This window comes from Mobula hypostoma, chromosome 5 (genome assembly GCF_963921235.1).
Source record: "Mobula hypostoma chromosome 5, sMobHyp1.1, whole genome shotgun sequence".
NCBI classification, from domain to species: domain Eukaryota; kingdom Metazoa; phylum Chordata; class Chondrichthyes; order Myliobatiformes; family Myliobatidae; genus Mobula; species Mobula hypostoma.
The window spans coordinates 108,603,148-108,627,590 of record NC_086101.1 but is presented as its reverse complement, the minus strand read 5'-3'; the positions used below and the strand labels follow the sequence as shown (position 1 = coordinate 108,627,590).

The following is a 24,443-nucleotide window of genomic DNA, read 5'->3' as shown; positions in this document are numbered from 1 at the left end:
AGATAATAGAAATAGAGGATGATCCAGATGTTGAAATGTCTAATACCAGAGGGCATGCATTGAAGGCGAGAGGGGTAGGTTCGAGGGGGATGTGAGGGGTTCTTTTCACTTAAGAGAGTGGCAGATGCCTGGTTTGGTGGTAGGGGCAAATACATTAGAGGCTTTTAAGAGATGTTTGGATGGGCACATGGACGTAAAGAAGATGGAGGAATATGGACATTGTGTAAATGGGAGGGATTTGTGTTTGGGTGTTTTTGACTTGCTTTTTAGCTGGTTCAGCACAATATTGTGGGCCGAATAGCCATTTCCTATGCTGTACCATTCTATGTTCTATGTCTTCATTGAAAAGACAGACACAAGCAATCAGGAGAATGAAATTAATACTGGGTTCATTACAAAATGGATGGATGACGAGAGATCCCTTGCTGCAGGAATTTATTGAAATCACTGCTGGTAGGTACAATGCATACAGTTTTGATCAGTTTAAGGAGGGTATTACTTGCACTGGATGTTCACTATCAGTTGACCCTGGGTTGAACATAGAATAGTACAGCACAGTACAGGCCCTTTGGCCCACAATGTTGTGCCGACCCTCAAACCCTGCCTCTCATATAAGCCCCCACCTTAGATTCCTCCATATACCTGTCCAGTAGTCTCTTAAACTCCACTAGTGTATCTGCCTCCACCACTGACTCAGGCAGTGCATTCCACGCACCAACCACTCTCTGAGTAAAAAACCTTCCTCTAATATCCCCTTTGAACTTCCCACCCCTTACCTTAAGACCATGTCCTCTTGTATTGAGCAGTGGTGCCCTGGGGAAGAGGCGCTGGCTATCCACTCTATTCCTCTTATTATATTGTACACCTCTATCATGTCTCCTCTCATCCTCCCTCTCTCCAAAGAGTTAAGCCCTAGCTCCCTTAATCTCTGATCATAATGCATACTTTCTAAACCAGGCAGCATCCTGGTAAATCTCCTCTGTACCCTTTCCAATGCTTCCACATCCTTCCTATAGTGAGGTGACCAGAAGTGGACACAATACTCCAAGTGTGGCCTAATCAGAGTTTTATAGAGCTGCATCATTACATCGCGACTCTTAAACTCTATCCCTCGACTTATGAAAGCTAACACCCCATAAGCTTTCTTAACTACCCTATCCACCTGTGAGGCAACTTTTAGGGATCTGTGGACATGTACCCCGAGATCCCTCTGCTCCTCCACACTACCAAGTATCCTGCCATTTACTTTGTCCTCTGCCTTGGAGTTTGTCCTTCCAAAGTGTACCACCTCACACTTCTCTGGGTTGAACTCCATCTGCCACTTCTTAGCCCACTTCTGCATCCTATCAATGTCTCTCTGCAATCTTTGACAATCCTCTACACTATCTACAACACCACCAACCTTTGTGTTGTCTGCAAACTTGCCAACCCACCCTTCTACCCCCACATCCAGGTCGTTAATAAAAATCACGAAAAGTAGAGGGCCCAGAACAGATCCTTGTGGGACACTACTAGTCACAATCCTCCAATCTGAATGTACTCCCTCCACCACCACCCTCTGCCTTCTGCAGGCAAGCCAATTCTGAATCCACCTGGCCAAACTTCCCTGGATCCCATGCCTTCTAACTTTCTGAATAAGCCTACCACGTGGAACCTTGTCAAATGCCTTACTAAAATCCATATAGATCACATACACTGCACTACCCTCATCTATATGCCTGGTCACCTCCTCAAAGAACTCTATCAGGCTTGTTAGACACGATCTGCCCTTCACAAAGCCATGCTGACTGTCCCTGATCAGACCATGATTCTCTAAATGCCCATAGAAGGAAGTTGTTGATGAAATGGTGAGGTTAGTCAGTCACTGGGTGTTTGAACCAGAGGTATCTCACCAGAACATACGAGTTAAAGGGCTTGATATGGAGAAACTGTTAAGTGGGATAATCAAAAATAGGCAGCATCATTATAGAATATAAGCTTACAAATAGAGATGAAGACTCATTTTTTTCTGTAGACAGGAGTTAAAAGTATATCAATAACCATGAAGGCTGGCTGAGGAACTACATAGCTAATGGTGACCCCTTTCTCCCCCAGCACCACATGCACCATTAATGTGGGTGGCATCACCCTTACACTCTCTCAATACTTCCTCTCATAGTGCACAATCTTCCCAATAATGTGGTGGTTTTTTTGCCTGGTCCCTCCCACTGAAAGCCCTCCGGAACTAATCATCCTCCATGCTAGGATATGTACACTGTACAACAGGATCCAGAATGCAAGGGTTAAGTGACAGATTACCAGCTGGAAAATTCTAACACCCAAATGAGCAGGCTAGGCCCTTATCCAGTCTTTTATTTAAAGTTAAAGATTCCGTAAAAATTACACGATAGAAAATGAAATTAAGCATTTCATGGCATGCATTTAAATTTATGAAAATGAGTGAGCATTAGAATTCAGAACTACTTCAGCAGCAACATTACCCTAATGTGCAGCTTCCGGGCAGCTTTCCTTTCAGATGTAACGGGGTAAATCTACACAAAGTATGAAAGAAAATGTCCAACTGAATGTTCTGCACCCATGGGGAGTGCTATTCATTCCTATGGAATGGCTCCATCCTTGTTCAAGTGCTATTAGTGTTGGCAGACAACACTCAGCGGCTGCTTTATGAGACACACCTGTACACCTGTTTGTTAATGCAAATATCTAATCAGCCAATTACTCAATGCATAAAAGCAGGCAGGCATGGTCAAGAGGTTTCAGTTGTTGTTCAGACCAAATGTCAGGATGGGGAAGAAATATGATCCAAGTGACTTTGACTGTTATGATTGTTGGTGCCAGACAGAGTGATTTGAGTACCTCAGAAACTGCTGATTTCCCGGGATTTTCCCGGGAAGACGCATAACAGTCTTGGGAATTTACAGAAAATGGTGCGAAAAACAAATAAACATAGACTAAGCAGCAGTTCTGCAGGTGAAAACATCTTATTAATGAGAGAGATCAGAGGAAAATGATCAAGTTGACTGAGGAGACTGGTTCAAGCTGACAGGAAGGCAACAGTAACTCAAATAACTACGCGTTACAACAATGGTGGGCAGAAGAGCATCTCTGAATGAACAACACGTCAAACCTTGAAGTGGATAGACTGCAGCAGCAGAAGACCATGAGCATACACACAGTGGCCACTCTATGAGGTAAAGAAAATGGCCACTGAGTGTATTTCACCCCCAAGCCATCACCCACTGTCCCCTTGGAGATCATTGCTTTTTCTTACTAGAGAGAGACCACTGAAATCCAATCACTGTTTTAGGAGTGGCCTCTTGGTAAATCTGTGGAAATAGATAGAGCCAGTACTGGAGGGAGATGGTGTTATCTTAAGTTTCTATATCCAACTGTAGGCGATTCCTACTCTAAAAAGAGAGTGCTACACTACTTCTCCCCCAAGACATGGAAAGTGCATTTTGCTGACAACCAGATTCAATACACAGCCATGTCTCAGCAAACCAGTTCTGAGAGTTCTGGGCATATCGGTTACCCAGATACAACAGATTACCCTTTTTAAATTTCTATGAATACTAACAAAATAATTCTTGACAAATTTGCATCTTTCTGTTCCAATGGGTATGTAGAGTCCATACCCATCCTTAAACAATGCAGTCAGAGTTGTGCAGAGTCATGCAGCGTCAAGCTTCAATACGCAGAATGTATAAAGTGAACCCATTGCCCCAGGGAATATATATTACAGTACAAGGGTGATAATGACATTTTCTATGTATCACAGTCAAACTCCACCACATTTTATCAACACGCGTCTGCTTCAGCTATTACACTAACACGGACGTTGGAAATACAAAGCAACAACACAAAATGCTGGAGGAACTCAGCAGGCCAGGCAGTATCTTTGGAAAAGAGTAAACAATCGATATTTTAGACCGAGACCCTTCACCAGGGCTCTGACTGCATTAAGGATGTGCATGTACTCTACATATCCATTGGAACAGAAAGATGTCAACTTGTCAAGAATTGTTTTGTTCAAGTTCAGGTAGAAACTGAAGATCCTATTTACTCTTTTCCATAGATGCGAACTGATCTGCTGATTTGCTCCAGCATTTTGTGCGTGTTACACTGCTGCTATTCTTCTTTTGTTGTATTGAGTTGTTCAGATACAACACGGTACAGGCCCTTCAAGCCACACCACCCAGCAACCCCCGATTTAACCCTGGCCTAATTACAGGACAATTTACAATGACCAATTAACCTCCTAACCGGTATATCTTCGGACTGTGGGAGGAAACCGGAGCACCCAGAGGAAACCCATGAGGAGCATATACAAATTCCTCACAGACAGTAGCGGGAATTGAACCCGGGTCACTGGTACTGTAAAGTGTTATGCTAACCACTATGTTACCGTGCCACCCCAATGTTTAGCTATTTATCCAAAATTACATTCCAGTTTTATTCTTTCTGTACCTTTTACAGACCATTTGAGTCAACTTTCAGGCCTTTTTGTAACTTTGCACAATGCTCTGGGATTGTTTTAGCAGCTGGTTAATGTTGCCATTTTTGCTCCTGTTTGGAGGCTGTGGATCACCTTATTGGAAGGTGAGCAGCACAGGACGGACAATGCTGTTCGTACCTTCACATTCAGATTTTGACAGGTCTAGCACTGCAGTGCTCAAAGGGCAAAGCTAAAGTTCAATATATTAACAAGGAAAAGTTAGTGTTTTCTGACTGAGCCAACAGTTTGGCTGGTAATTCTGCATGCTCAAACAGTACAAGAACCAACCGGTTGTGTTGAACTTCCTCTGTTTAAATCACTAATCAAAAAGATTCATGATTTTACTGTGATAGTGACCAGTGTGTGTCAGCATTAATTGGACGGAGGGTAATTGGAGAAGGATTTACAGCAGCTGATCAAACGCTCAGAATTAAACACATTTTGTTGTATAATAATTTAGGTAGTAGAAGGGAAGGAAACAAACCTGAGATCAATAAGGCAGGAAACAAAGTTAATCAGAATACCAGTGATAATAATAACTGAGTGAACGCCAATGAACGATCAGCGAGACATTAATTTCTCAGCACAATCCCTAGTGAAACTTGCTACCCATAGTAAATTCCTGTGAGGAATATTCCTGCATCTTATGTGTTTTGAACAGGTATGAAATGAAGAGACAGATTGAAAAGTAATCTTTTAAATAGATGCTATTCAATGTTATGTCTTAAGGCTCATTAACAAAAGGGGCTTCAGAATTTAAGTCTGAATGAGCGAAGCCTCCATCGGAAGCCCCTTTGCAGACACTAAAACACAAAGGAGCAGCAGCAGTTTCAGCTCTGATCAGGAGCTCAGTTAGTCTCACAAGAGCTGTAGCTGACAAGGACAATGTTGTAACTCTCGCCTGAACTTCGGGTGATGGAAGGGATATGTGAGTGTGGAAATGCCCTCTGTGCACATGGGCCAGGGTGCAGAGATATTCCCTAGCTATGTGTACTTTGTCATGGTACAGTCCAACAGTTGAGCAAACACAGGTACAGGTACAAGTGTAGGTGCAGACACAGGTGTAGGTGTAGGTACAGACACAGGTGTAGGTATGGGAGTAAGTACAAACACAAGATGTAGGTGTGTGTGCAAATACAGGTACAGGTGAGGCTGCAGATGTAAACAGATGCAGCTGGAGCAAAGAGTCAGGTTTGTCCATCTCCATCAGCATCAACACAACATACAATCAAATGGCCTCTGAACCGGCACTAGCATAGAGCCAAGCTCTTCCTGCAGCTGGTCACAATTGCCAGGAATTGAGACAAATTCTCCAATCACTGATATATTTCTGCACATCAAGTGCCCGTGAAGCAGGGTGAAAGAACAGGAATCAGTTACACTCCCAGGACTTATTGCTATTACACACCCACGTTATACAACATGACCCATGTTACACATCAATGACTCATTACTGTTATTACTTGCTGACACTCTGAACTGGGCCAAGAGAGATAGCACCAGGCCACACCTCAGGCTGGTTTTCCTGCCCCTGCACCTCCAGCTTTCTTTTCATAACTACCTCAATTAGATGCCTGACTGTAACAAACAAGGAAATTTCGGTAAATGTGCTTTTAAAATGTAGTATAAAATTAAGGGAGCTGATTAAGCAGAGATATCAATGGGCATAGAGAGATTGTGGGTATCAGTTGGGGGCTCCAGTTCAGAGGCCTCAGACACTTGGAGCTTCGCGGTTCCCTTTGATGGAGCTACATGTTTCAGCCCCTTTCTGTGAGCTCCAGCAGCAGCCCAAAGTGCAAAAGCTGTCATCTCTAGAACGGTAAGGGGCTTGGGTCCTTGTTTGCTACGGTGCAAGGGGGGAGAGGAGATTCACACTGATCACCATATGAGGAATCCCCAGCCCCATTCAATATCCTTCTCTCAGAAATTTGGGGTCATTTTGTATTGTTGGCACTGAGTGAGATTTCTGTAAAGCTGCAGAGCAGTTGGGTGACAACTAATCCAGACCACTGCCAACTGACCAACAGCGGAACCAACTATATACACACACATGCATTTCTTCAAAAGGAGTCTGAAGCAAATTCTAAGTACAGTCCCATCAGAGGTTGAGTCGAAAGTGAATGATTGCGGGATAACAGAATATTATAAAGTCAGACTGCTGTTTATACGTTGAAAACTTTTCCAGAATAGAGGCTCGACTCGGACCCAGGTGTGGTACAGTTTGAAGAATGACTCTGTCCCTCCTGTTTGTGGTCCTCTGCTGGGTTTTCCTCAGCGTGAGCCCCCCTGGAATTGGGCACAATGGATGGCACCAATCTGTCATCGGTGCCCTGATGACCAAGGGAGTGAGCCATGGTGCCGAAGGACTGCGGGCTAGTAGATGACGACGCCTGGAGAAGTGGCGTCCGCTCCGACTGCTGCTCCCCCTCCTCTGATTGAATTTCCCCCTCGGAATCTGACTCGGAGTCATTGGCTGAGCGAAGAACTCGTTGCTTGCACACTGGGCACGTCTTCCGGGTTTGCGTCAGCCACGTGTCCACACATTTGCAGTGGTAAGCTGGAGAAGCAACACAGCTCATTAACAAAACAATGCCTCCAATTAAATCCCAAGGTACACAGCATTCATAAGCGACAAAGCCTTGACTTTTGCTGTACATTCTAGAAAAACCACTGGGCAATTTTTTTAGAAATAACAAAACAAATAAGTTTGCATTGATTAAAGAAAAAACATTCTCTGCACAGGAAGAATCGACCGCTTTGCATGTGTTTTAAGAGTGGCCTGAACATACAGACCCAGTAATACCATTAAACTCCGGTTTAAGAAGCTTCGGTGAGACACAGTGATGTCATACTGATAGCACAAACAAATCTACTACTCTATGAATCATACTCTTTCTGAACAACGATCACTGCAATCAACAGCCTGTAACTTCCTTTTTGGCCTTTGAACCGACTGTACAACCTGGTATTTTTGTGGTGTTCTGGGGGATTTGGTGAACTGAAGACTCAAAGCCTGTGGTGATGTAGCAGAGGTGGTGGTGCCCAGGCCTGAGAGTGAGGAAACAGTCGATGTTTGGCCATTGCTGGAGTGGACTTGAGACTGAAACAAAACAGCAGTGCCTGGGCTCAAGAGCGAGGAACAAGCCGATGCTTGACTGACACTGGACCAGATTGAAAGGATCAGGCACGGGGCGAATCGAAGTGGCAGGGCCGGATTCAAGAGCGAGGAACAAGCCGATGCTTGGTTGATTTATGCACAAGGCCAGATTGAAAAGGTCGAGGTGTTTGGAGTGGAGGTGAGGGACAGGCCAATTCTGTACGAAGTTTACTTGTCTCTGTGCTGAACTGAGGCTGTGGTTTGCAACCAACGGGCTCCTGGACCAGCTACAGCGATGAACTGACTTTGTGGCTGTGAACTCACTTTCGTGAGCGTTAGTTCTCAGTGTTATTTGTTTGCTTTTTATTGTTTGCATGACCTGTTCTTTTTCTGCACACTGGGGTCTATAGGATTTCTTTGATTTTGTGGCTGCCTGTAACACAACAAATTTCAAGGTTGTATATAGCACACATGCTTTGATAATAAATGGGATCAACCTGAAATGTTAACCTGGCTTCTCACTCTCTCCACAGTTGTTGCCAGACCTGCTAAGCATCCAGGCAGCATCTCTAGGAAGAGGTGCAGTCGACGTTTCAGGCAGGGTCTCGGCCTGAAATGTCGACTGCACCTCTTCCTAGAGATGCTGCCTGGCCTGCTGTGTTCACCAGCAACTTTTATGTGTGTTGCTTGAATTTCCAGCATCTGCAGAATTCCTGTTGTTTGCTGCTAAGCATTCAGCTATTTTAGACCATAAAGCCATAAGATATAGGAGAATTAGGCTATTTGGCCCATCGAGTCTGCTCTGCCATTTCATCATGGCTGATCCATTTCCCTGCCTTAAATACACCCAATCACATGGCTAAAGAAATTCCTCCTCATCTTTGCTCTAAATGGACATCCCTCTACTTTGAGGCTGTGTCCTCTGGTCTTAAGACTCCCCCACCGAAAGAAACATCCTCTCCACGTCCACTCTATCAAGGCCTTTCAACATGCAATATCCCCCCTCATTCTTCAAATTCCAACTACAGGCCCCGAGCCATTAAGTGCCCCTCATATGTTAACTCTTTCAATCCCAGAATCATGTTTGTGAACCTCCTTTGAACCCTCTCCAATGTCAGCACATCCTTTCTTAGACCAAAACTGCTTGCAATACTCCAAGTGAGGCTTCACCAGTGCCTTAAAAAACCTCAACATTATATCCTTGCTTTTATATTCTAATTATTCTAGTTATTCTGTTGCTCTTTATCTTTGCAACATCTGTACAACAGTGGGGAACCGTCTCCAATGCTGCCAAACCTGAACCCTGCCCTCCTGACCTCCTGGCAAACAGACTGAGGCACAGGGCACTGAGTACAAAACCCAATCCCATCTGTGAAGAACTCATCACAAGCCATAAGATGTATGAGCTGAATCAGGTCATTTGGTCTACCGAGTCTGTCCACCATTTCATTATGGCTGATCCATTTTCCCTCTCAGCCCTAATCTCCTGCCTTCCCCTCGAATCCCTTCATGTGCTGACCAATTAAGAATCTATCAACCTCTGCCTTAAAAATATATGAAGACTTGGCCTCCACAGCTGTGTGCGGCAACAAACTCCACAGATTCACTATTCTCTGGTTGAAGAAATTCCTCCTCATCTCCATTCTGAAAGGATGCCCCTTTATTTTGAGGCTGTGTCCTCTGGTCTTATACACTCCCACCATAGGAAACATCCTCTCCATATCTATTCTATCAATGCCTTTCACCATTCGATAGGTTTCAATTAGGTCACCCCTCATTCTTCTAAATTCCAGTGAATACAGGCCCAAAGCCGTATGACAAACCATTTAATCCTGGAATAATTTTCATGAACCTTCTTTGAACGATTTCCAGTTTCAGCACATCTTTTCTAAGATAAGGGGACCAAAATGGCACACAATACTCCAAGTGAGGCCTCACCAGTGCTTTATAAAGTCTCAACATTACATCCTTCCCTTTATATTCTAGTCCTCTTGAAATTAATTGCACTTTGGTCTTCCTCACCACAGACTCAACCTGCAAATTAATATTTAATTTGCCCAAGCACTCCCAAATCCCTTTGTGCCTCAGATATTTGTATTTTCTCTCCATTTAGAAAATACTCAACCCTTTCAATCTCCTAATCTATCTAAGTCCTTCTGTAGCCTACCCGCCCCTCCACCTACCTTCGCATCATCTGCAAACTTCACAACAAAGCCATCAATTTCACCCTCCAATTCATTGGCATATGATATAAAAAGAATCAGTCCCAACACAGACCCCTGTGGAACACCACTAGTCACCAGCAGCCCACCAGAAAAGGCTCCCTTTATTCCCACTCCTGCCAATAAGCCATTGCTTTATCCCTGCCAGATTGCTTCCTGTAATATCATGGGCTCCTAACTTGTTAAGCAGACTCATTATGTGGCACGTTGTCAAAGTCCTTCTGAAAATCCAAGTACACAACATCAACTGATTCTCCTTTTTCTATCTTGCTTGTTATTTCTTCAAAGATTTCCAACAGATTTGTCAGGCAAGATTTTCCCTCGAATAAACCAAGCTAGCTATGGCCTATTTTATCATGTGCCTCCAAGTACCCTGAAACCTCATCCTTAACAATCAACTCCAAATTCTTCCTAACCACTGAGGTCATACTAACTGGCCTATAATTTCCTTTCTTCTGCCTCTCTCCCTTCTTGAAGAGTGGAGTCACATTTGTAATTTTCCAGTCTTCCGGAATCATTCCAGAATCTAGTGATTCTTGAAAGATCATTACTAATGCCTCCAAGATCCCTTCAGCTACCTCTTTCAGAACCCTGAGGTGTACACCATCTGGTCCAGGTGACTTATCTACCTTCAGACATTTCAGTTTCCCAAGAAACTTCTCACTAGTAATTGTAACTTCACATACTTCATGACCTAGAACTTCCACCATACTGCTAGTGTCTTCCACAGTGAAGACTGCTGCAAAATACTTATTCAATTCATCTGCCACGACCTTGTCCCCCATTACTACCATCGTTTTCCAGCGGTTCAATAACCACTCTTGCCTCTCTTCATCATAATTCCCAACCTGTAACTGTGCTACAAGTTCATCGGCCTTATTTCATATACTGCATGCATTCAAATATAACACCTTTAGTCCAGTATTTACCTTCTTCAATTCTGTCCGTCTTTTACATTGCAAATCATCCTATTGACTGCAATTTTGCCCTATCATCAACCTCTCCTTTCTAAGAATCACACTACACATTGCCTCTGTTTGTAAACCAACTACCTCAACTTCAACACTATCACTTCAGTTCCCATCTCAATTAGCTTAAACCCGAACAACTCTAGCCAACCTGCCCGCAAGGATATTGGACCCCCTTGGGTTCAGTTGTAACCTGTCCCTTTTGTTCAGGCCATACCTTCCCTAGAAGAGATCCCAATGATCGATAAATCTGAACCCTTGCCCCGGCACCAGTTCCCCACCCATGTATTCCCCTGCTAAATCATCCTATTCGTACCATCACTGGCAAATGGCACAGAGAGCAATCCAGATATTACTACCCTGAAGGTCTTGTTTCTCAGCTATCTACCAAGCTCCCTAAAATCTCTCTTCAGGACCTCAACTTGTCTACCTATGTCATTGGTGCCAATATGTACCAAGACTTCTGACTGCTCACCTTTGCCCTTGAGAATGCCATGGACACGATCTGAGATATCCCTGATCCTGGCACCATGGAGGCAAAATGCTATCCGGGTGTCAAAACTGCACCCACAGAATGCTGCTCCTACATCTTATAAGACCGTAAGATGTAGGAGCAGAATTAGGCCATTTGGTTCATCAAGTCTGTTCTGCCATTTCATCATGGCTGATCAATTTTCCTCTCAGCCCCAATCTCCTGCCTTCTCTCCATATCTCTTCTTGCCCTGACCAATCAACCTTTGCCTTAAACATACGTAAAGACTTCGCCTCCACAACCATCTGTGGCAATGAGTTCCTCAGATTCACCACTCCTGCCATATTATCCTTACTATCCTTTCCAACTCAGAATTACTGAGCACTGATTAGTTAAGACAGGGAGAAAGGGTATGGTAGAACCGAAACAATCAGAACACACAAGCAGAAAAGGGGGGGGGGGGAGTTAAAGACGTAAATAATATTTAAGTGAAGCTAACTTAGCAAAAAGGATAGTGGAAGAAATGTTCAGCAGTTACTAAACTGATCAAATAGTTCAATCCCAGAGTCAGGATTTACCGACTGTGAAACAGACTTTATCATACTGACCCACCCTGTCCCACATAGAAACATAGGAAACTTACAGCACAATACAGGCCGTTCAGCCCACAAAGCTGTGCCGAACATGTCCTTACTTTAGAAATTACCTAGAGTTACCCAGAGCCCTCCATTTTTCTGAGCTCAATGTACCTGTCCAGGAGTCTCTCAAAAAACCCTATCGTATCCGCTTCCACCACCGTCGCCGGCAGCCCATTCCACGCACTCACCACTCTCTGCGTTACAAACTTACCCCTGACATCTCCTCTGTACCTACTTCCAAGCACCTTAAAACTGTGCCCTCTCGTGTTAGCCATTTCAGCCCTGGGAAAAAGCCTCTGACTATCCACACAATCAATGCCTCTCATCATCTTATACACATCTATCAGGTCACCTCTGATCGTCCATCGCTCCAAGGAAAAAAGGCTGAGTTCACTCAGCCTATTCTCATAAGGCATGCTCCCCAATCCAGGCAACATTCTTGTAAATCTCCTCTGCACCCTTTCTATGGTTTCCACATCCTTCCTGTAGTGAGGCGACCAGAACTGAGCACAGTACTCCAAGTGGGGTCTGACCAGGGTCCTACATAGCTGCAACATTACCGCTCGGCTCCTACACACAATCCCACGATTGATGAAGGCCAATGCACCGTATGCTTTCTTAACCACAGAGTCAACCTGCGTAGCAGCTTTGAGTGTCCGATGGACTCGGACCTCAAGATCCCTCTGATCCTCCACACTGGCAAAAGTCTTACCATTAATATTATATTCTGCCATCATACTTGACCTACCAAAATGAACCACTTCACACATATCTGGGTTGAACTCCATCTGCCACTTCTCAGCCCAGTTTTGCATCCTATCAATGTCCCGCTGTAACCTCTGATAGCCCTCCACACTATCCACAACACCCCCAACCTTTGTGTCATCAGCAAATCTACGATCCCATCCCTCCACTTCCTCATCCAGGTCATTTATAAAAATCACGAAGAGTAGGGTTCTCAGAACAGATCCCTGAGGCACACCACAGGTGACTGACATCCATGCAGAACATGACCCAGCTACAACCACTCTTTGCCTTCTGTCGGCAAAGCAAGGTCCCCTTGGATCCCATGCCTCTTTACTTTCTCAATAAGCCTTGCATGGGGTACCTTGTCAAATGCCTTGCTGAAATCCATTGACGCTACATCTACTGCTCTACGTTCATCAATGTGTTTAGTCACATCCTCAAAAAATCCAATCAGGCTCATAGACATGACCTGCCTTTCACAAAGCCATGCTGACTATTCCTAAACATATAATGCCTCTCCATATGTTCGTAAATCCTGCCTCTCAGGATCTTCTCCATCAACTTACCAACCACTGAAGTAAGACTCACTGGTCTATAATTTCCTGGGCTATCTCTACTCCCTTTCTTGAATAATGGAACAACCTCCGCAACCCTCCAATCCTCTGGAACCTCTACCGTCCCCATTGATGATGCAAGATTATCGCCAGAGGCTCAGCAATCTCCTCCCTCGCCTCCCACTGTAGCCTGGGGTACATCTAGTCTGGTCCCAGTGACTTATCCAACTTGCTGCTCTCCAAAAGCTCTAGCACATCCTCTTTCTTAATATCTACATGCTCAAGCTTTTCAGTCCGCTGTAAGTCATCCCTACAATCGCCAAGATCTTTTTCCTCTGCTATCTCCTACAGTTGCATACACACTTTCCCACTGTCACATTTGATTGGTCCTATTCTCTCACGTCTTATCCTCTTGCTCTTCACATGCTTGTAGAATGCCTTGAGGTTTTCCATAATCCTGTCTGCCAAGGCCTTCTCATGGCCCCTTCTGGTTCTCCTAATTTCTTTCTTAAACTCCTTCCTGCTAGCCTTATAATCTTCTAGATCTCTATCACTGCCTAGTTTTTTGAACCTTTTCTAAGTTCTTCTTTTCTTCTTGACTAGATTTACAACAGTCTTTGTACACCACAATTCCTGTACCCTATCATCCTTTTCCTGTCTCATTGGAACATACCAATGGAGATCTCAACGCGAATACCCCTGAACATTTGCCACATTTCTTCTGTACATTTCCCTGAGAACATCTGTTCCCAATTTATGCTCCCAAGTTCCTGCCTCATATTTCCCCTTACTCCAATTAAGCGCTTTCCTAACTTGTCTGTTCCTATCCCTCTCCAATGCTATGGTAAAGCAGATAGAATTGTGATCACTATCTCCAAAATACTCTCCCACTGAGAGACCTGACACCTGACCAGGTTCATTTCCCAATACCAGATCAAGTACAGCCTCTCCTCTTGTAGGCTTTTCTATGTATTGTGTCAAGGAACCTTCTTGAACACACTTAACAAACTCCACCCCACCTACACTCCTTGCTCTAGGGAGATGCCAATTGATATTTGGGAAATGACAACCCTGTTATTATTACACCTTTCCAGAATCTGTCTCCCTATATGCTCCTTGATGTCCCTGTTACTATTGGGTGATCTATAAATAACACTCAGTAGTTATTGACTCCTTCCTGTTCCTAACTTCCACGCACAGAGACTCCGTAGACAACACCTCCATGTCTTCCTCCTTTTCTGCAGCTGTGACACTATCTCTGATCAACAGTGCTACCCCCCCACCTCTTTTGCCTCCCTCCGTCCTTTCTGAAACATCTAAAGCCTGGCACTCGAAGTAACCATTCCTGCCCCTAAACTATCTAAGTCTCTGTAATGGCCACAACATCATAGCTCCAAGTACTGATCCATGCTCTAAGCTCATCTGCTTTGTTCATAATACTCCTTCCATTAAAATAGACACATCTCAAACACTGGCTTGAGTGCATCCCTTCCCTATTGCCTGCCTATCGTCCCTCTCACACTGTCTCCAAGCTTTCTCTATTTGTGAGCCAACCACCTCTTCTTCCGTCTCTTCGGTTTGGGTTCCACCCCCAGCCATCCTAATTTAAACTCTCCCCAATAGCCTTAACAAACCTCCCCACCAGGATATTGGTCCCTCTGGGATTCAAGTGCAACCCATCCTTTTTGTACAGGTCACTCCTGCCTCAAAAGAGGTCCCAATGATCCAGAAATCTGAATCCCTGCCCCCTGTTCCAATCCCTCAGCCACACATTTATCCTCCACCTCACTCCATTTCTATACTCACTGTCACGTGGCACAGGCAGTAATCCCGAGATGACTACCTTTGCGGTCCTGCTTCTCAACTTCCTTCCTAACTCCCTGTAGTCTGCTTTCAGGACCTCCTCCCTTTTCCTGCCTATGTCGTTGGTACCAATATGTACCACAACCTCTGGCTGTTCTCCTTCCCACTTCAGGATATCGTGGACACCATCAGAAACATCCCAGACCCTAGCACCTGGGAGGCAAACTATCATCCGTGCTTTTTTCCTGTGTCCACAGAATCACCTGTCTGACTCCCTAACTATAGAGAACCCTATCACTGCTGCCATCCTCTTCCTTTCCTGATCCTCTGAGCCACAGGGCCAGACTCTGTGCCAGAGGCGCGGCCACTGTTGCTTGCCCCAAGTAGGCCGTCCCCCCCCAACAGTACTCAAGCACGAGTACTTACTGTTAAAGGGTACAGCCACAGGGGTACTCTCTAGCCTCTGACTCCTGCCCTTCCCTCTCTTGACCATTGCCCATTTATCTGTCTCCCAAGGCCCTGGTGTGACTACCTGCCTATAGCCTCTCTCTCTCACCTCCTCACTTTCCCTGACCAGATGAAGGTCATCGAGCTGCATCTTCAGTTCCCTAACGCGATCCCTAAGGGGCTGCAGCTTGACGCACCTGGCACAGATGTGTAATTCCGGGAGGCTGGGAGTCTCCTGGACTTCCCACATCTGACACTGAGCACAGAACACTGGCCTCACACACATACTTCCTGTCTGTAATCTACACAGATAACCTACCTCGCCTCGACCCATTATCGCCTAAGCCCCGTTGAGCCAAAGCCTTCCTACTCTGTCTCCCTCTACTCCAACGTCTGGCTCCATAAAGCTGTCTCCTTTTAAACTCTTTTTGGCGTAATCTCACATCTATCCAGTACTGAATGCTGATAATTGTTTTGACTCAGTCACTAGGTTTCAAAACTGTGTGTAGGCCTTTCTCCTTCCCCAGTTGTTCATTCATTATGTGCCATGTCATACAATGAGGGCGATCATGGTCTTTCCATGATCATGATTATTCTTGGCAATTTTTTCTACAGAAATGGTTTGTCATTGCCTTCTCGTGGGCAATGTTCTTACAAGGTGGGTGACCCCAGCCATTATCAATTCAATTCAGAGATTGTCTGGCATCAGTGGTCACATAACCAGGACTTGTGATATGTACCAGCTGCTCATATGACCATCCACCACCTGTTCCTATGAGTTCATGTGACCCTGATCGGAGTCTAAGCAATGCTACACCTTACCCAAGGGTGACCCGCAGACTAGCAGAGGGAAGGAGTGCCTTACATCTCCTTTGGTAGAGACTTCTCCCCACCCTGCCATCCCCAATAACCCTATTATGAGAATATTACTAGTTTTTCTTTAGTTTTGAATACCAACATATCACCTGCAGTCTGTATTGTGCAAATGTAAGTAGTCATTGCAGCTTTTCTTTGAGGAGAAGCTTCCTTGGACGTGCAAAGAATCTCATGAATGCGAGTTGCACCCTCTGTAAAGATCCAATACCTTTCTAGTCCAACTAAAAGCTATTGTCCAAAAGGGAGAGGCACAAATAAAGGATTTAATTAAAAGGTGAGCGTAAATGGACTGCATTACATGCTGCACTGCCCTCTCAAACTCTAGTGTGTTGGGACGGGTCTATTTTTCTCATTAACCAATCCTAGGCATGTTTATACTGATTCCATGGATCCAGTTCTCTTTTACACTTGTGTACTGGAAATGACATTAAACAATCATGAATCTTGAATCTTAATGCCAGTACTGCAAACTCACAGACACTTAACATTATTACCTGTTAAGGTTCTCTGGGTAATCTGAGCCTCCACTTTCAATGTGGCAAGAAAACAACTTCGTGACTACCAAGAGAAGGAAGTAATACTAAACTTTTCCAAAGCAGAGATGGTTGAGAGGTTGCTTAACAGGGTTGCTCATAATCCTGAGACGTTTAATGAAAATGAGGGTTGCTGACAGAGAACAACGTTGAAGGGAATCAGTGAGGAATCAGAGGGGTTGGCACAGGTGCCTGTGGAGGCCAAGTTAGTGGGTATATTTAAGGTACAGGTTGATAGATTCTTCATTAGTCAGGGCATGCAGGGATACGGGTAGAAGACAGAAGATTGGGGCTGAGAAGTGAATGGATCAGCCATGACAAAATGATGGAGCAGACTCGAGGGGCCAAACGGGCTAATTCTGTTCCTATCTCTAATGGTCTTATGGAACAGAATTTTCTTTATGCACAGCTGTGATCTGCAATGTGCTCCCTGAAAGTTGTAAAGAAGGAAATTGAACAGAGATGATCAGAAGAGAATTGGATAGGCAGTTGAAAAGATAACAAGTACTCAGGAATGTGGGGCAAGGGTCCGGTTAAAGACCACACTCAGAGCAATAACATAGACATGAAGAATGAAATATACTCTATCCTTGGACAATCTATGACTTTATAAGTCAGTTCCTTGATTCTCATAAGCTCAAGTGAATACAGTTGCTGCCTTTTAATGATACCATCACCCATCTTCAACATTTCTTCAAAACCCATTCAGAACAGGCATACAAAGACACTATCATGGAACTGTCTTTTAAATCATGTTAACATGTGCACATCTCCCAAGATACAGTCATTGAACTTGGGCCAAATGCTTGCTCAAAGCCAAGAAACTAAAATTCATCTGCAATGTGGCACCATCTCTGGCCACTCACAACGTCACAACTAAGCAATGTACCATTATTGCTACTTTTACTTGATGTACAGACTAAGCTAATGGATGCAAGAATGCATTCTTCATCCTGGGTTAGTGATCAGGAGCTGTAAACCAAATCCCATTATAGTAAGTTACTAAGGCCAACTACCACACTGTCACAACTAGCTAACAACAATGTTTCAATGAGTCCTCAGTATTCGTAAATGGGAGGGTAAACAGCCAGAGGTCGTGGTCAATGTACAGTGACTATAAAAAGTATTAATCCCACTCCCCGGAAGTTATCATGTTTTATAGTTTTACAACATTGAATCACAGTGAATTTAATTTGGCTTTTTTGACAAACAGAAAAAGACTCTTCCATGTCAAAGTGAAAAAATTTCTACAAAGTGACCTAAATCAATTACATATATCACAAAATAATTGACTGTATAAGTATTCACCCCCTTTAATTTCAATTGGTTGTAGTGAAAATACACCGTTATCTGGAAGGTCCAACAGCTGGTGACTCAATATCCTGGCAAAAAACTACACTATGAAAACAAAAGAACACTCCAAGTAACTCTGCAAAAAGGTTATTGAAAAGCACAAGTCAGGAGATGGATACAAGAAAAATATCCAAGTCACTGAATATCCCTTGGAGTAAAGTTAAGTCAATTATCAAGAAATGGAAAGAATATGGCACAGCTGTAAATCTGCCTAGAGCAGGCCGTCCTCAAAAACTGAGTGACTGTGCATGAAGGGGACTAGTGAGGGAGACCACCATGAGACATATGACAACTCTGAAGGCGTTACAAGTTTCAACGGCTGAGATGGGAGAGTGGCAAAGAGAAAGACACTGTTGAAAAAAACTCACATGAAATCTTGGCTAGAGTTTTCCAGAAAGCATGTGGAAGACTCTGAAGTCAGTTGGAAGAAGGTTCTATGGTCTGATGAAACCAAAATTGAGTTTCCTGGCCATCTGACTAAACACATGGGGTGTACGGGGCATCAGGGAGGGGTCGAACCTCTGGTGGGGGAACATGTCGCATCCTTCTCAGAGCGGTTTGTCCACCTTTGATCTTCACCTGGCACTCAGCTCTCACCTGTGGCTCCCCGTAGCTGTTTTTGCGACAGCGGCCACACCCCAGGCAACGGCTTCGACAAGCCGGTTAAACCAGGTGAGGATAGCCGACAGGTCTCAAACCCTCAGTGAGATAGGGAGTTGTCTATCCCAGCATATGAAGACAGACTCCGGCGGATTGAGCGGATGAGACCAATGGAAGGTCCAACAGCCAAGAAGGCAGGCTCTGCAAGCGTCGTGGAATGTATAGAGCAGATCAAGACACAGAAGCCATCCTGGTCATCCACTGCGCCTAGTCCCATCTCCAGCCGTCTCGACTCTTGTCTTGCCACTGGATCCAGATGGGAATTGGGAAGAGAGAGTGAGGCTGACGCTGCGCAGCTCTCCCTCACTTAAATCCAAATCAAGCGCTAGTCTTGACACCATCATTAGCCGGCTAGTGGCGCAGTGACATCAACGCCGGACTCCGGAAGCGAAGGTTCCCGAGTTCGAATCTAGTCGAGCCGCTCCCGGGAACGCTTGCCATCCGTGCCAGGTTGAGTATCAAGCTAGCAACTCGACCTCGTAAAAAGTACCAATGGTGTCGAGGACTTCATCGATGACGATGACGAACCTTAATGTTTAGCATAAGCCAAACATCACACATCATCAAAAACACACCATCCCAACCAAGAAGCATGGTGGTGGCTGCATCATTCTGTGGGGATGCTTCACTGCAGCAGGCCTGGAAGGTTTGAGAAGGTACAGGGTAAAATGAATGCAGCAAAATACAGGGAAATCATGGAGGAAAACTTGATGCAGTCTGCAACAGAACTGCAACTTGGCAGAAGATTTGTTTCCCAGCAAGACAATGACCCCAAGTATAAAGCTAAAGCTACATAATAATGGCTTAAAAACAACCAAGTTAATATCCTGGAGTGGTCAAGTCAGAGTCCAGAGCTCAATCCAATTGAGAATTTGTGGCCAGTCTTGAAAAGGGCTGTTCACTCACCATCCCCTCCAGTCTGACAGAGCTTGAGCAGTTTTGTAAAGAAGAATGGGGAAAAATTGCAGTGTCCAGATGTGCAAAGCTGATACAGATCTATCCACACAGACTCAAGCTGTAATTGCTGCCAAAGGGGCATCTACTAAATACTAACTTGAAGGGGGTGAATACTTAAGCAATCAATTATTCTGTGTTTTATATTAGTGTACCGGGTCTTTCTTTTTTGTTAAATTTAAAATGGCTTCTTTTGTTATGTTAATCTGGGGAATGCGGCTTTGTTGTGTTAAACACTGAGAAGGTTTGCGCTTGCAGCTTGTTTTGGTTTATAGAGTGCGATAAGAGGGTGCTATTAACCAATTGGGATGGTTGTTATGGTTTTGGTGTATTTGAAGATACTGTATGCGCGGGGTTTTGGGGGAGAAGGCGGGAGAGCGAGACAGAGGATGGATGAGGTGCTGTGATGTCCGCTAATGGGATCGGACCCTGAGGAGGGCGTTCGGCGAGGAGACGGAGACAGACTCGTGTGGAGCGTCTGGTCGACCACCGTTGTTGGTCCCAGGTGGCTGGTCAAGGGGTCGCAGGGTGAAGAAGGTGGTCCTTGAGCTCCAACTGTTTGTGCACGAAGAGATTGAACTTTGATAAGTGTAGCGCCTTTTACTTTCCTTTTATATTTATTCCCTATTAATTATTTAATTATATAGTTCCAGTAATATCTATAAACTGTAAATCATTTAATCGTATCTGGTGTATTGTCTGTTATTTGGGTGGGGTGGGGTACATCACACAGCATCCACACAAACTAATTACCCAGTTTGGCGGGGCCGAGGGCTGTTTCCCAAGACAACAGCGAGCCGAGCGACCCTGAGGCCGGCCGGGGGGCTATACTGTGTGGGCTTTCTCCGGAATTAAGTCTGCTGGTATGCTGTGTGGGTGCCCTGTTTAAATCTGTAATGTGTATCTCTGTGGGTTATTTGCTGGTGTTTGCTGTATGCGTTGTGGGTGCGGTCTTTGTTCGAGTTCAGGCTGGCATTGACGAGTTGGAGGTGGCACTTGGGGCTGTCCATGCTGTTGGGAGAGAGAGGAAAGAGTGGTCTGATTTGGAGGTAGGGTCTGCGAATAAATGTTCTAGCTCTGGCAGGCTCCACCTGGCGCTTGTGATAGTGTCCACCCCAAGTGGGGCGGAGGCGTGCGAGACGTGGGCGGAGCGGATCTCTCAGTTGTTAGATGAGTGGCAGTGCTTGGTTGAGGGAGAGCGACAGGGATTGGTTGAAAGTTTGAGTAGGCGGGCTGGTGACGGTGTTAGAGCTGTCAGGCTCACTTACACTGTAGTGACAGCTGTCAGTTATTTGAAAGAGGGGGGAAAGCTTTCAGTGTGTCTTCTCTGGCTAGGAGGGCGGCTAAATTGCTTGTAGTGCCAGGGGGATCATTTCAGGGGATCAGCCCCTTCTTCAGTTGTTCAGCTGATCAGAGAGGTGTCGGGAAACTTAGTGGAGGACCAGTGGGGGAACGGCTTGGGGTCTCTGGGGAAGCACGTTCCCAGCAATGTACCACTGAACTTCCGCAAGGAAAAGACCCTATTCCTGAAGGCTTAGAGGAACCACGCCCTAGGGTGTCGCTATGGATAGAGGGAAGCGATGCTAAAGCTATCCTCGACCCAGGGGCACAGATCAAGTTGTTGTACAGTTCGTTTCACAACCGGTGTCTGAAGCATTTATCCTTGACAACCGCAAGGGCACCGGAGACTTTGGGTACTAGTGGCAGTAGTTATCCAGAAGACGATGATTGGTTAATGACCCTGGAGTTCATGGGGGCATTCTCTGGGCACCCAGCGTGTCGAGTTGCTTCTGAGGACGTGTGTAGCAGCCTTGAGCCAGTACCGAATTTAAACGAGACCCAGCAGTGGTACGGCTTGGGGAAAGTAGCTGAGGGTGAGACCCTCTTAATAGATGCTCCGAACTACCACGAGGGAGGGGAGTTAACCGCTGAAGACACCTCAGTGAGAGGGAGGTCGCGGCAACTGGACCCTAGCGGCGTGGAAGATGAAGGCAGCGTGTGTGTGGATTATGCGATGTGGTTTAATGTGCTGCATCTGAGGAGTGGATGATGCCAGATTCTGAGGAGTGCGGCTGTTGAGCCGAAGACGGCCGTTAATAGTTCCCTAGGATTCTTCTGATCTGAAAAGATGCCCAAGGGCATATCCGGAGCCCCCGCATCCTTCCTGCGGGGCATGAGGAAGACCATGGGGGAAGTGAAGGTGTGTGGCGTCTTGACGTATGTGGATGACCGCCTAGAGCTTGGATTCACATGGGGGGACTATGAGGCGAGGCGAGTGGCTGAGCCTGGGCGACAGAAGCGAAGTGTCAAATGTGGAGGAGTTTTTAGCCGGAGGACTTGAACTTCCTGGTGTTGGAACAGACTGTGGTGGACCGGGGGATGGAAACCCAGGTCATCAATCTGAATGAGATCCAGGGAAGAGAGGGGATTTGCACCACACAGTGGTCATGTACTGATGAATTAATCCAGTGAGAAGAAACAATGACCCACCTTCCACGGGATCAGCAGAAACTCAAGACGTCGATTCAGAAAAGAGTGGAAGACTTACAAGTTGGGGAAGATCAAGGAAGTGTTCAGACTAAGGTCAACAGAAAACTGAGAGCCCAGGGAGGGGAGTTTGACTACACTCCCGAGGAGGTGAAGAAATGGAGGACAGATCACGGAAAAGGGAGGCGGACGCTTGAAAGGAACCTGAAGATGACTATCGCGAGTTTAAATGAAGTGGAAAAACTGAAAGCTGACCTGGAAGACGTCCTCAGGAAGAAACCACCAGAGGTTGAACATTCTTTAACTGCTGCTTTTCAGGTCAGGGTGGAAGAAGCTGGTGGGATAACTGCGTCCCAGATTGAGATGGCCAAGAACCCTGAGTCAGAACTGCTGAGGCTGTGGCGAGAGTTGAAGGAGTCCCCGAAGAAGCTGACGTCTCCACTGCAGGAGGCTGAAGGGGTAGCCCCGGCTAAATGTTTCAGTTTGGAGAAACTTAAACAGCAGCTACCGATCGAGGGAATGAGGAAGGATACGGATTTGAAGGATGATGTGCTGGACATGTGGTACATGCTACCCTTCGCTAACTTCCCCGTGATTGAGGAAGAGACTTTTGGCCCTTCTCCCACTGAGTCAGGTGTAGTGGGGAGGGCTCTAGCTGTGGGCAGTCTGAGTTACGGCAAGATCAGGAAGGAGGAGAGGCGGGACCCCGGACACGGGACAGGGGGCTCCGAGCTGTAGTGGCGGCCTGAGTGAGAGAGGAGTTGGCAAGCAGGCCCGAGGTATCCCTAGTAGTGTCTGAGCCTTTTGGGTTTAGGTGAGGGGGTACAGAGGTCTCGGAGGGTTAAGAAGCTCCCAGATAGGTTGGCCTACGTAGCGCCCGTGGGATGGAAGTAAGGTCCATTGTTTGGGGGGCACTGTCACTGTGTGTATCTGTGTATGTGTGTGTTGTGTGTCTGCAGGACTGGTTGGCGAGTTATTTAGAAGTCATGAGGGCATGACTTTTATTGGTGGGGGGAGAGTGTACAGGGTCTTTCTTTTTTGTTAAATTTAAAATGGCTTCTTTTGTTATGTTAATCTGGGGAATGCGGCTTTGTTGTGTTAAACGCTGAGAAGGTTTGCGCTAGCAGCTTGTTTTGGTTTACAGTGTGATAAGAGGGTGCTATTAACCAATTGGAATAGTTGTTATGTTTTTGGTGTACTTGAAGATACTGTATGCGCGGGGTTTTGGGGGAGAAGGCGGGAGAGCGAGACAGAGGATGGACGAGGTGCTGTGATGTCTGCTAACGGGGTCGGACCCCAAGAAGGGCGTTCGGCGAGGAGACAGAGACGGACTCGTGTGGAGCGTCTGGTTGACCACCGTTGATGGTCCCAGGTGGTCAGTCGAGGTGGTCCGAGGGGTCACAGGGTGAAGAAGAAGGTCCTTGAGCTCCAACTGTTTGTGCACGAAGAGATTGAACTTTGATAAGTGTGGCGCCTTTTATTTTCCTTTTATATTTATTCCCTATTAATTATATAGTTTCAGTAATATCTATAAACTGTAAATCATTTAATCGTATCTGGTGTATTGTCTGTTATTTGGGCGGGGTGGGGTACATCACACAGCATCCACACAAATGAATTACCCAGTTTGCCGGGGCCGAGGGCTGTTTTCCTAGACTACAGCAAGCCGAGCGACCCTGAGGGTGGCCGGGGGGGGCTACATTTGTAATTAACTTAGATCACTTTGTAGAGATCTGTTTTTTGTAGAAACACGAAAGACTTTTTTTTGTCAAAAAAGCCAAATTAAATCTACTTTGATTCAATGGGGGTGTGAATACTTTTTATAGGCACTCTAGGTACAGGCAGGAAGGTTCTGCAAAGGGAGCTCAGGGAGTCAGGTGCTAAGTTAAAGGGCAGGACCTCCAGCATTGCTATACATGCCATGTGCTAGTGAGGCCAGAAATAAGAACACTATACAGTTTAACACGTGGCTAAGGGGTTGGTGAAGGAGGGAGGGTGTCGGATTTATGGATCACTGGCTCTCATCCAGAGAAGGCTTACACCTGAACTAGAAGGGGACTAATATCCATGTGGGAAGGTTTGATAATGCTGCACGGTGGGTTTAAACTAGAGTTGCAGGGGAAGGGAGCCAGAGTAC

At 45.6% G+C, this 24,443-nt stretch overlaps 1 protein-coding gene across 2 annotated transcripts in view; it reads right to left on the bottom strand.

Annotated features, from left to right (window-relative positions):
* Positions 1–1,577: 1,577 nt before the first annotated feature.
* Positions 1,578–24,443, bottom strand: part of LOC134346902 (E3 ubiquitin-protein ligase RNF167-like) — a 184,760-nt gene continuing 161,894 nt past the window's right edge. For both annotated transcript variants that reach the window (XM_063048736.1, XM_063048737.1), the window contains exon 11: positions 1,578–7,052. In XM_063048736.1, the coding sequence (XP_062904806.1) occupies positions 6,658–7,052 (395 nt within the window). In that variant the 3' untranslated portion in view covers positions 1,578–6,657. The remainder of the gene's footprint in view (positions 7,053–24,443) is intronic.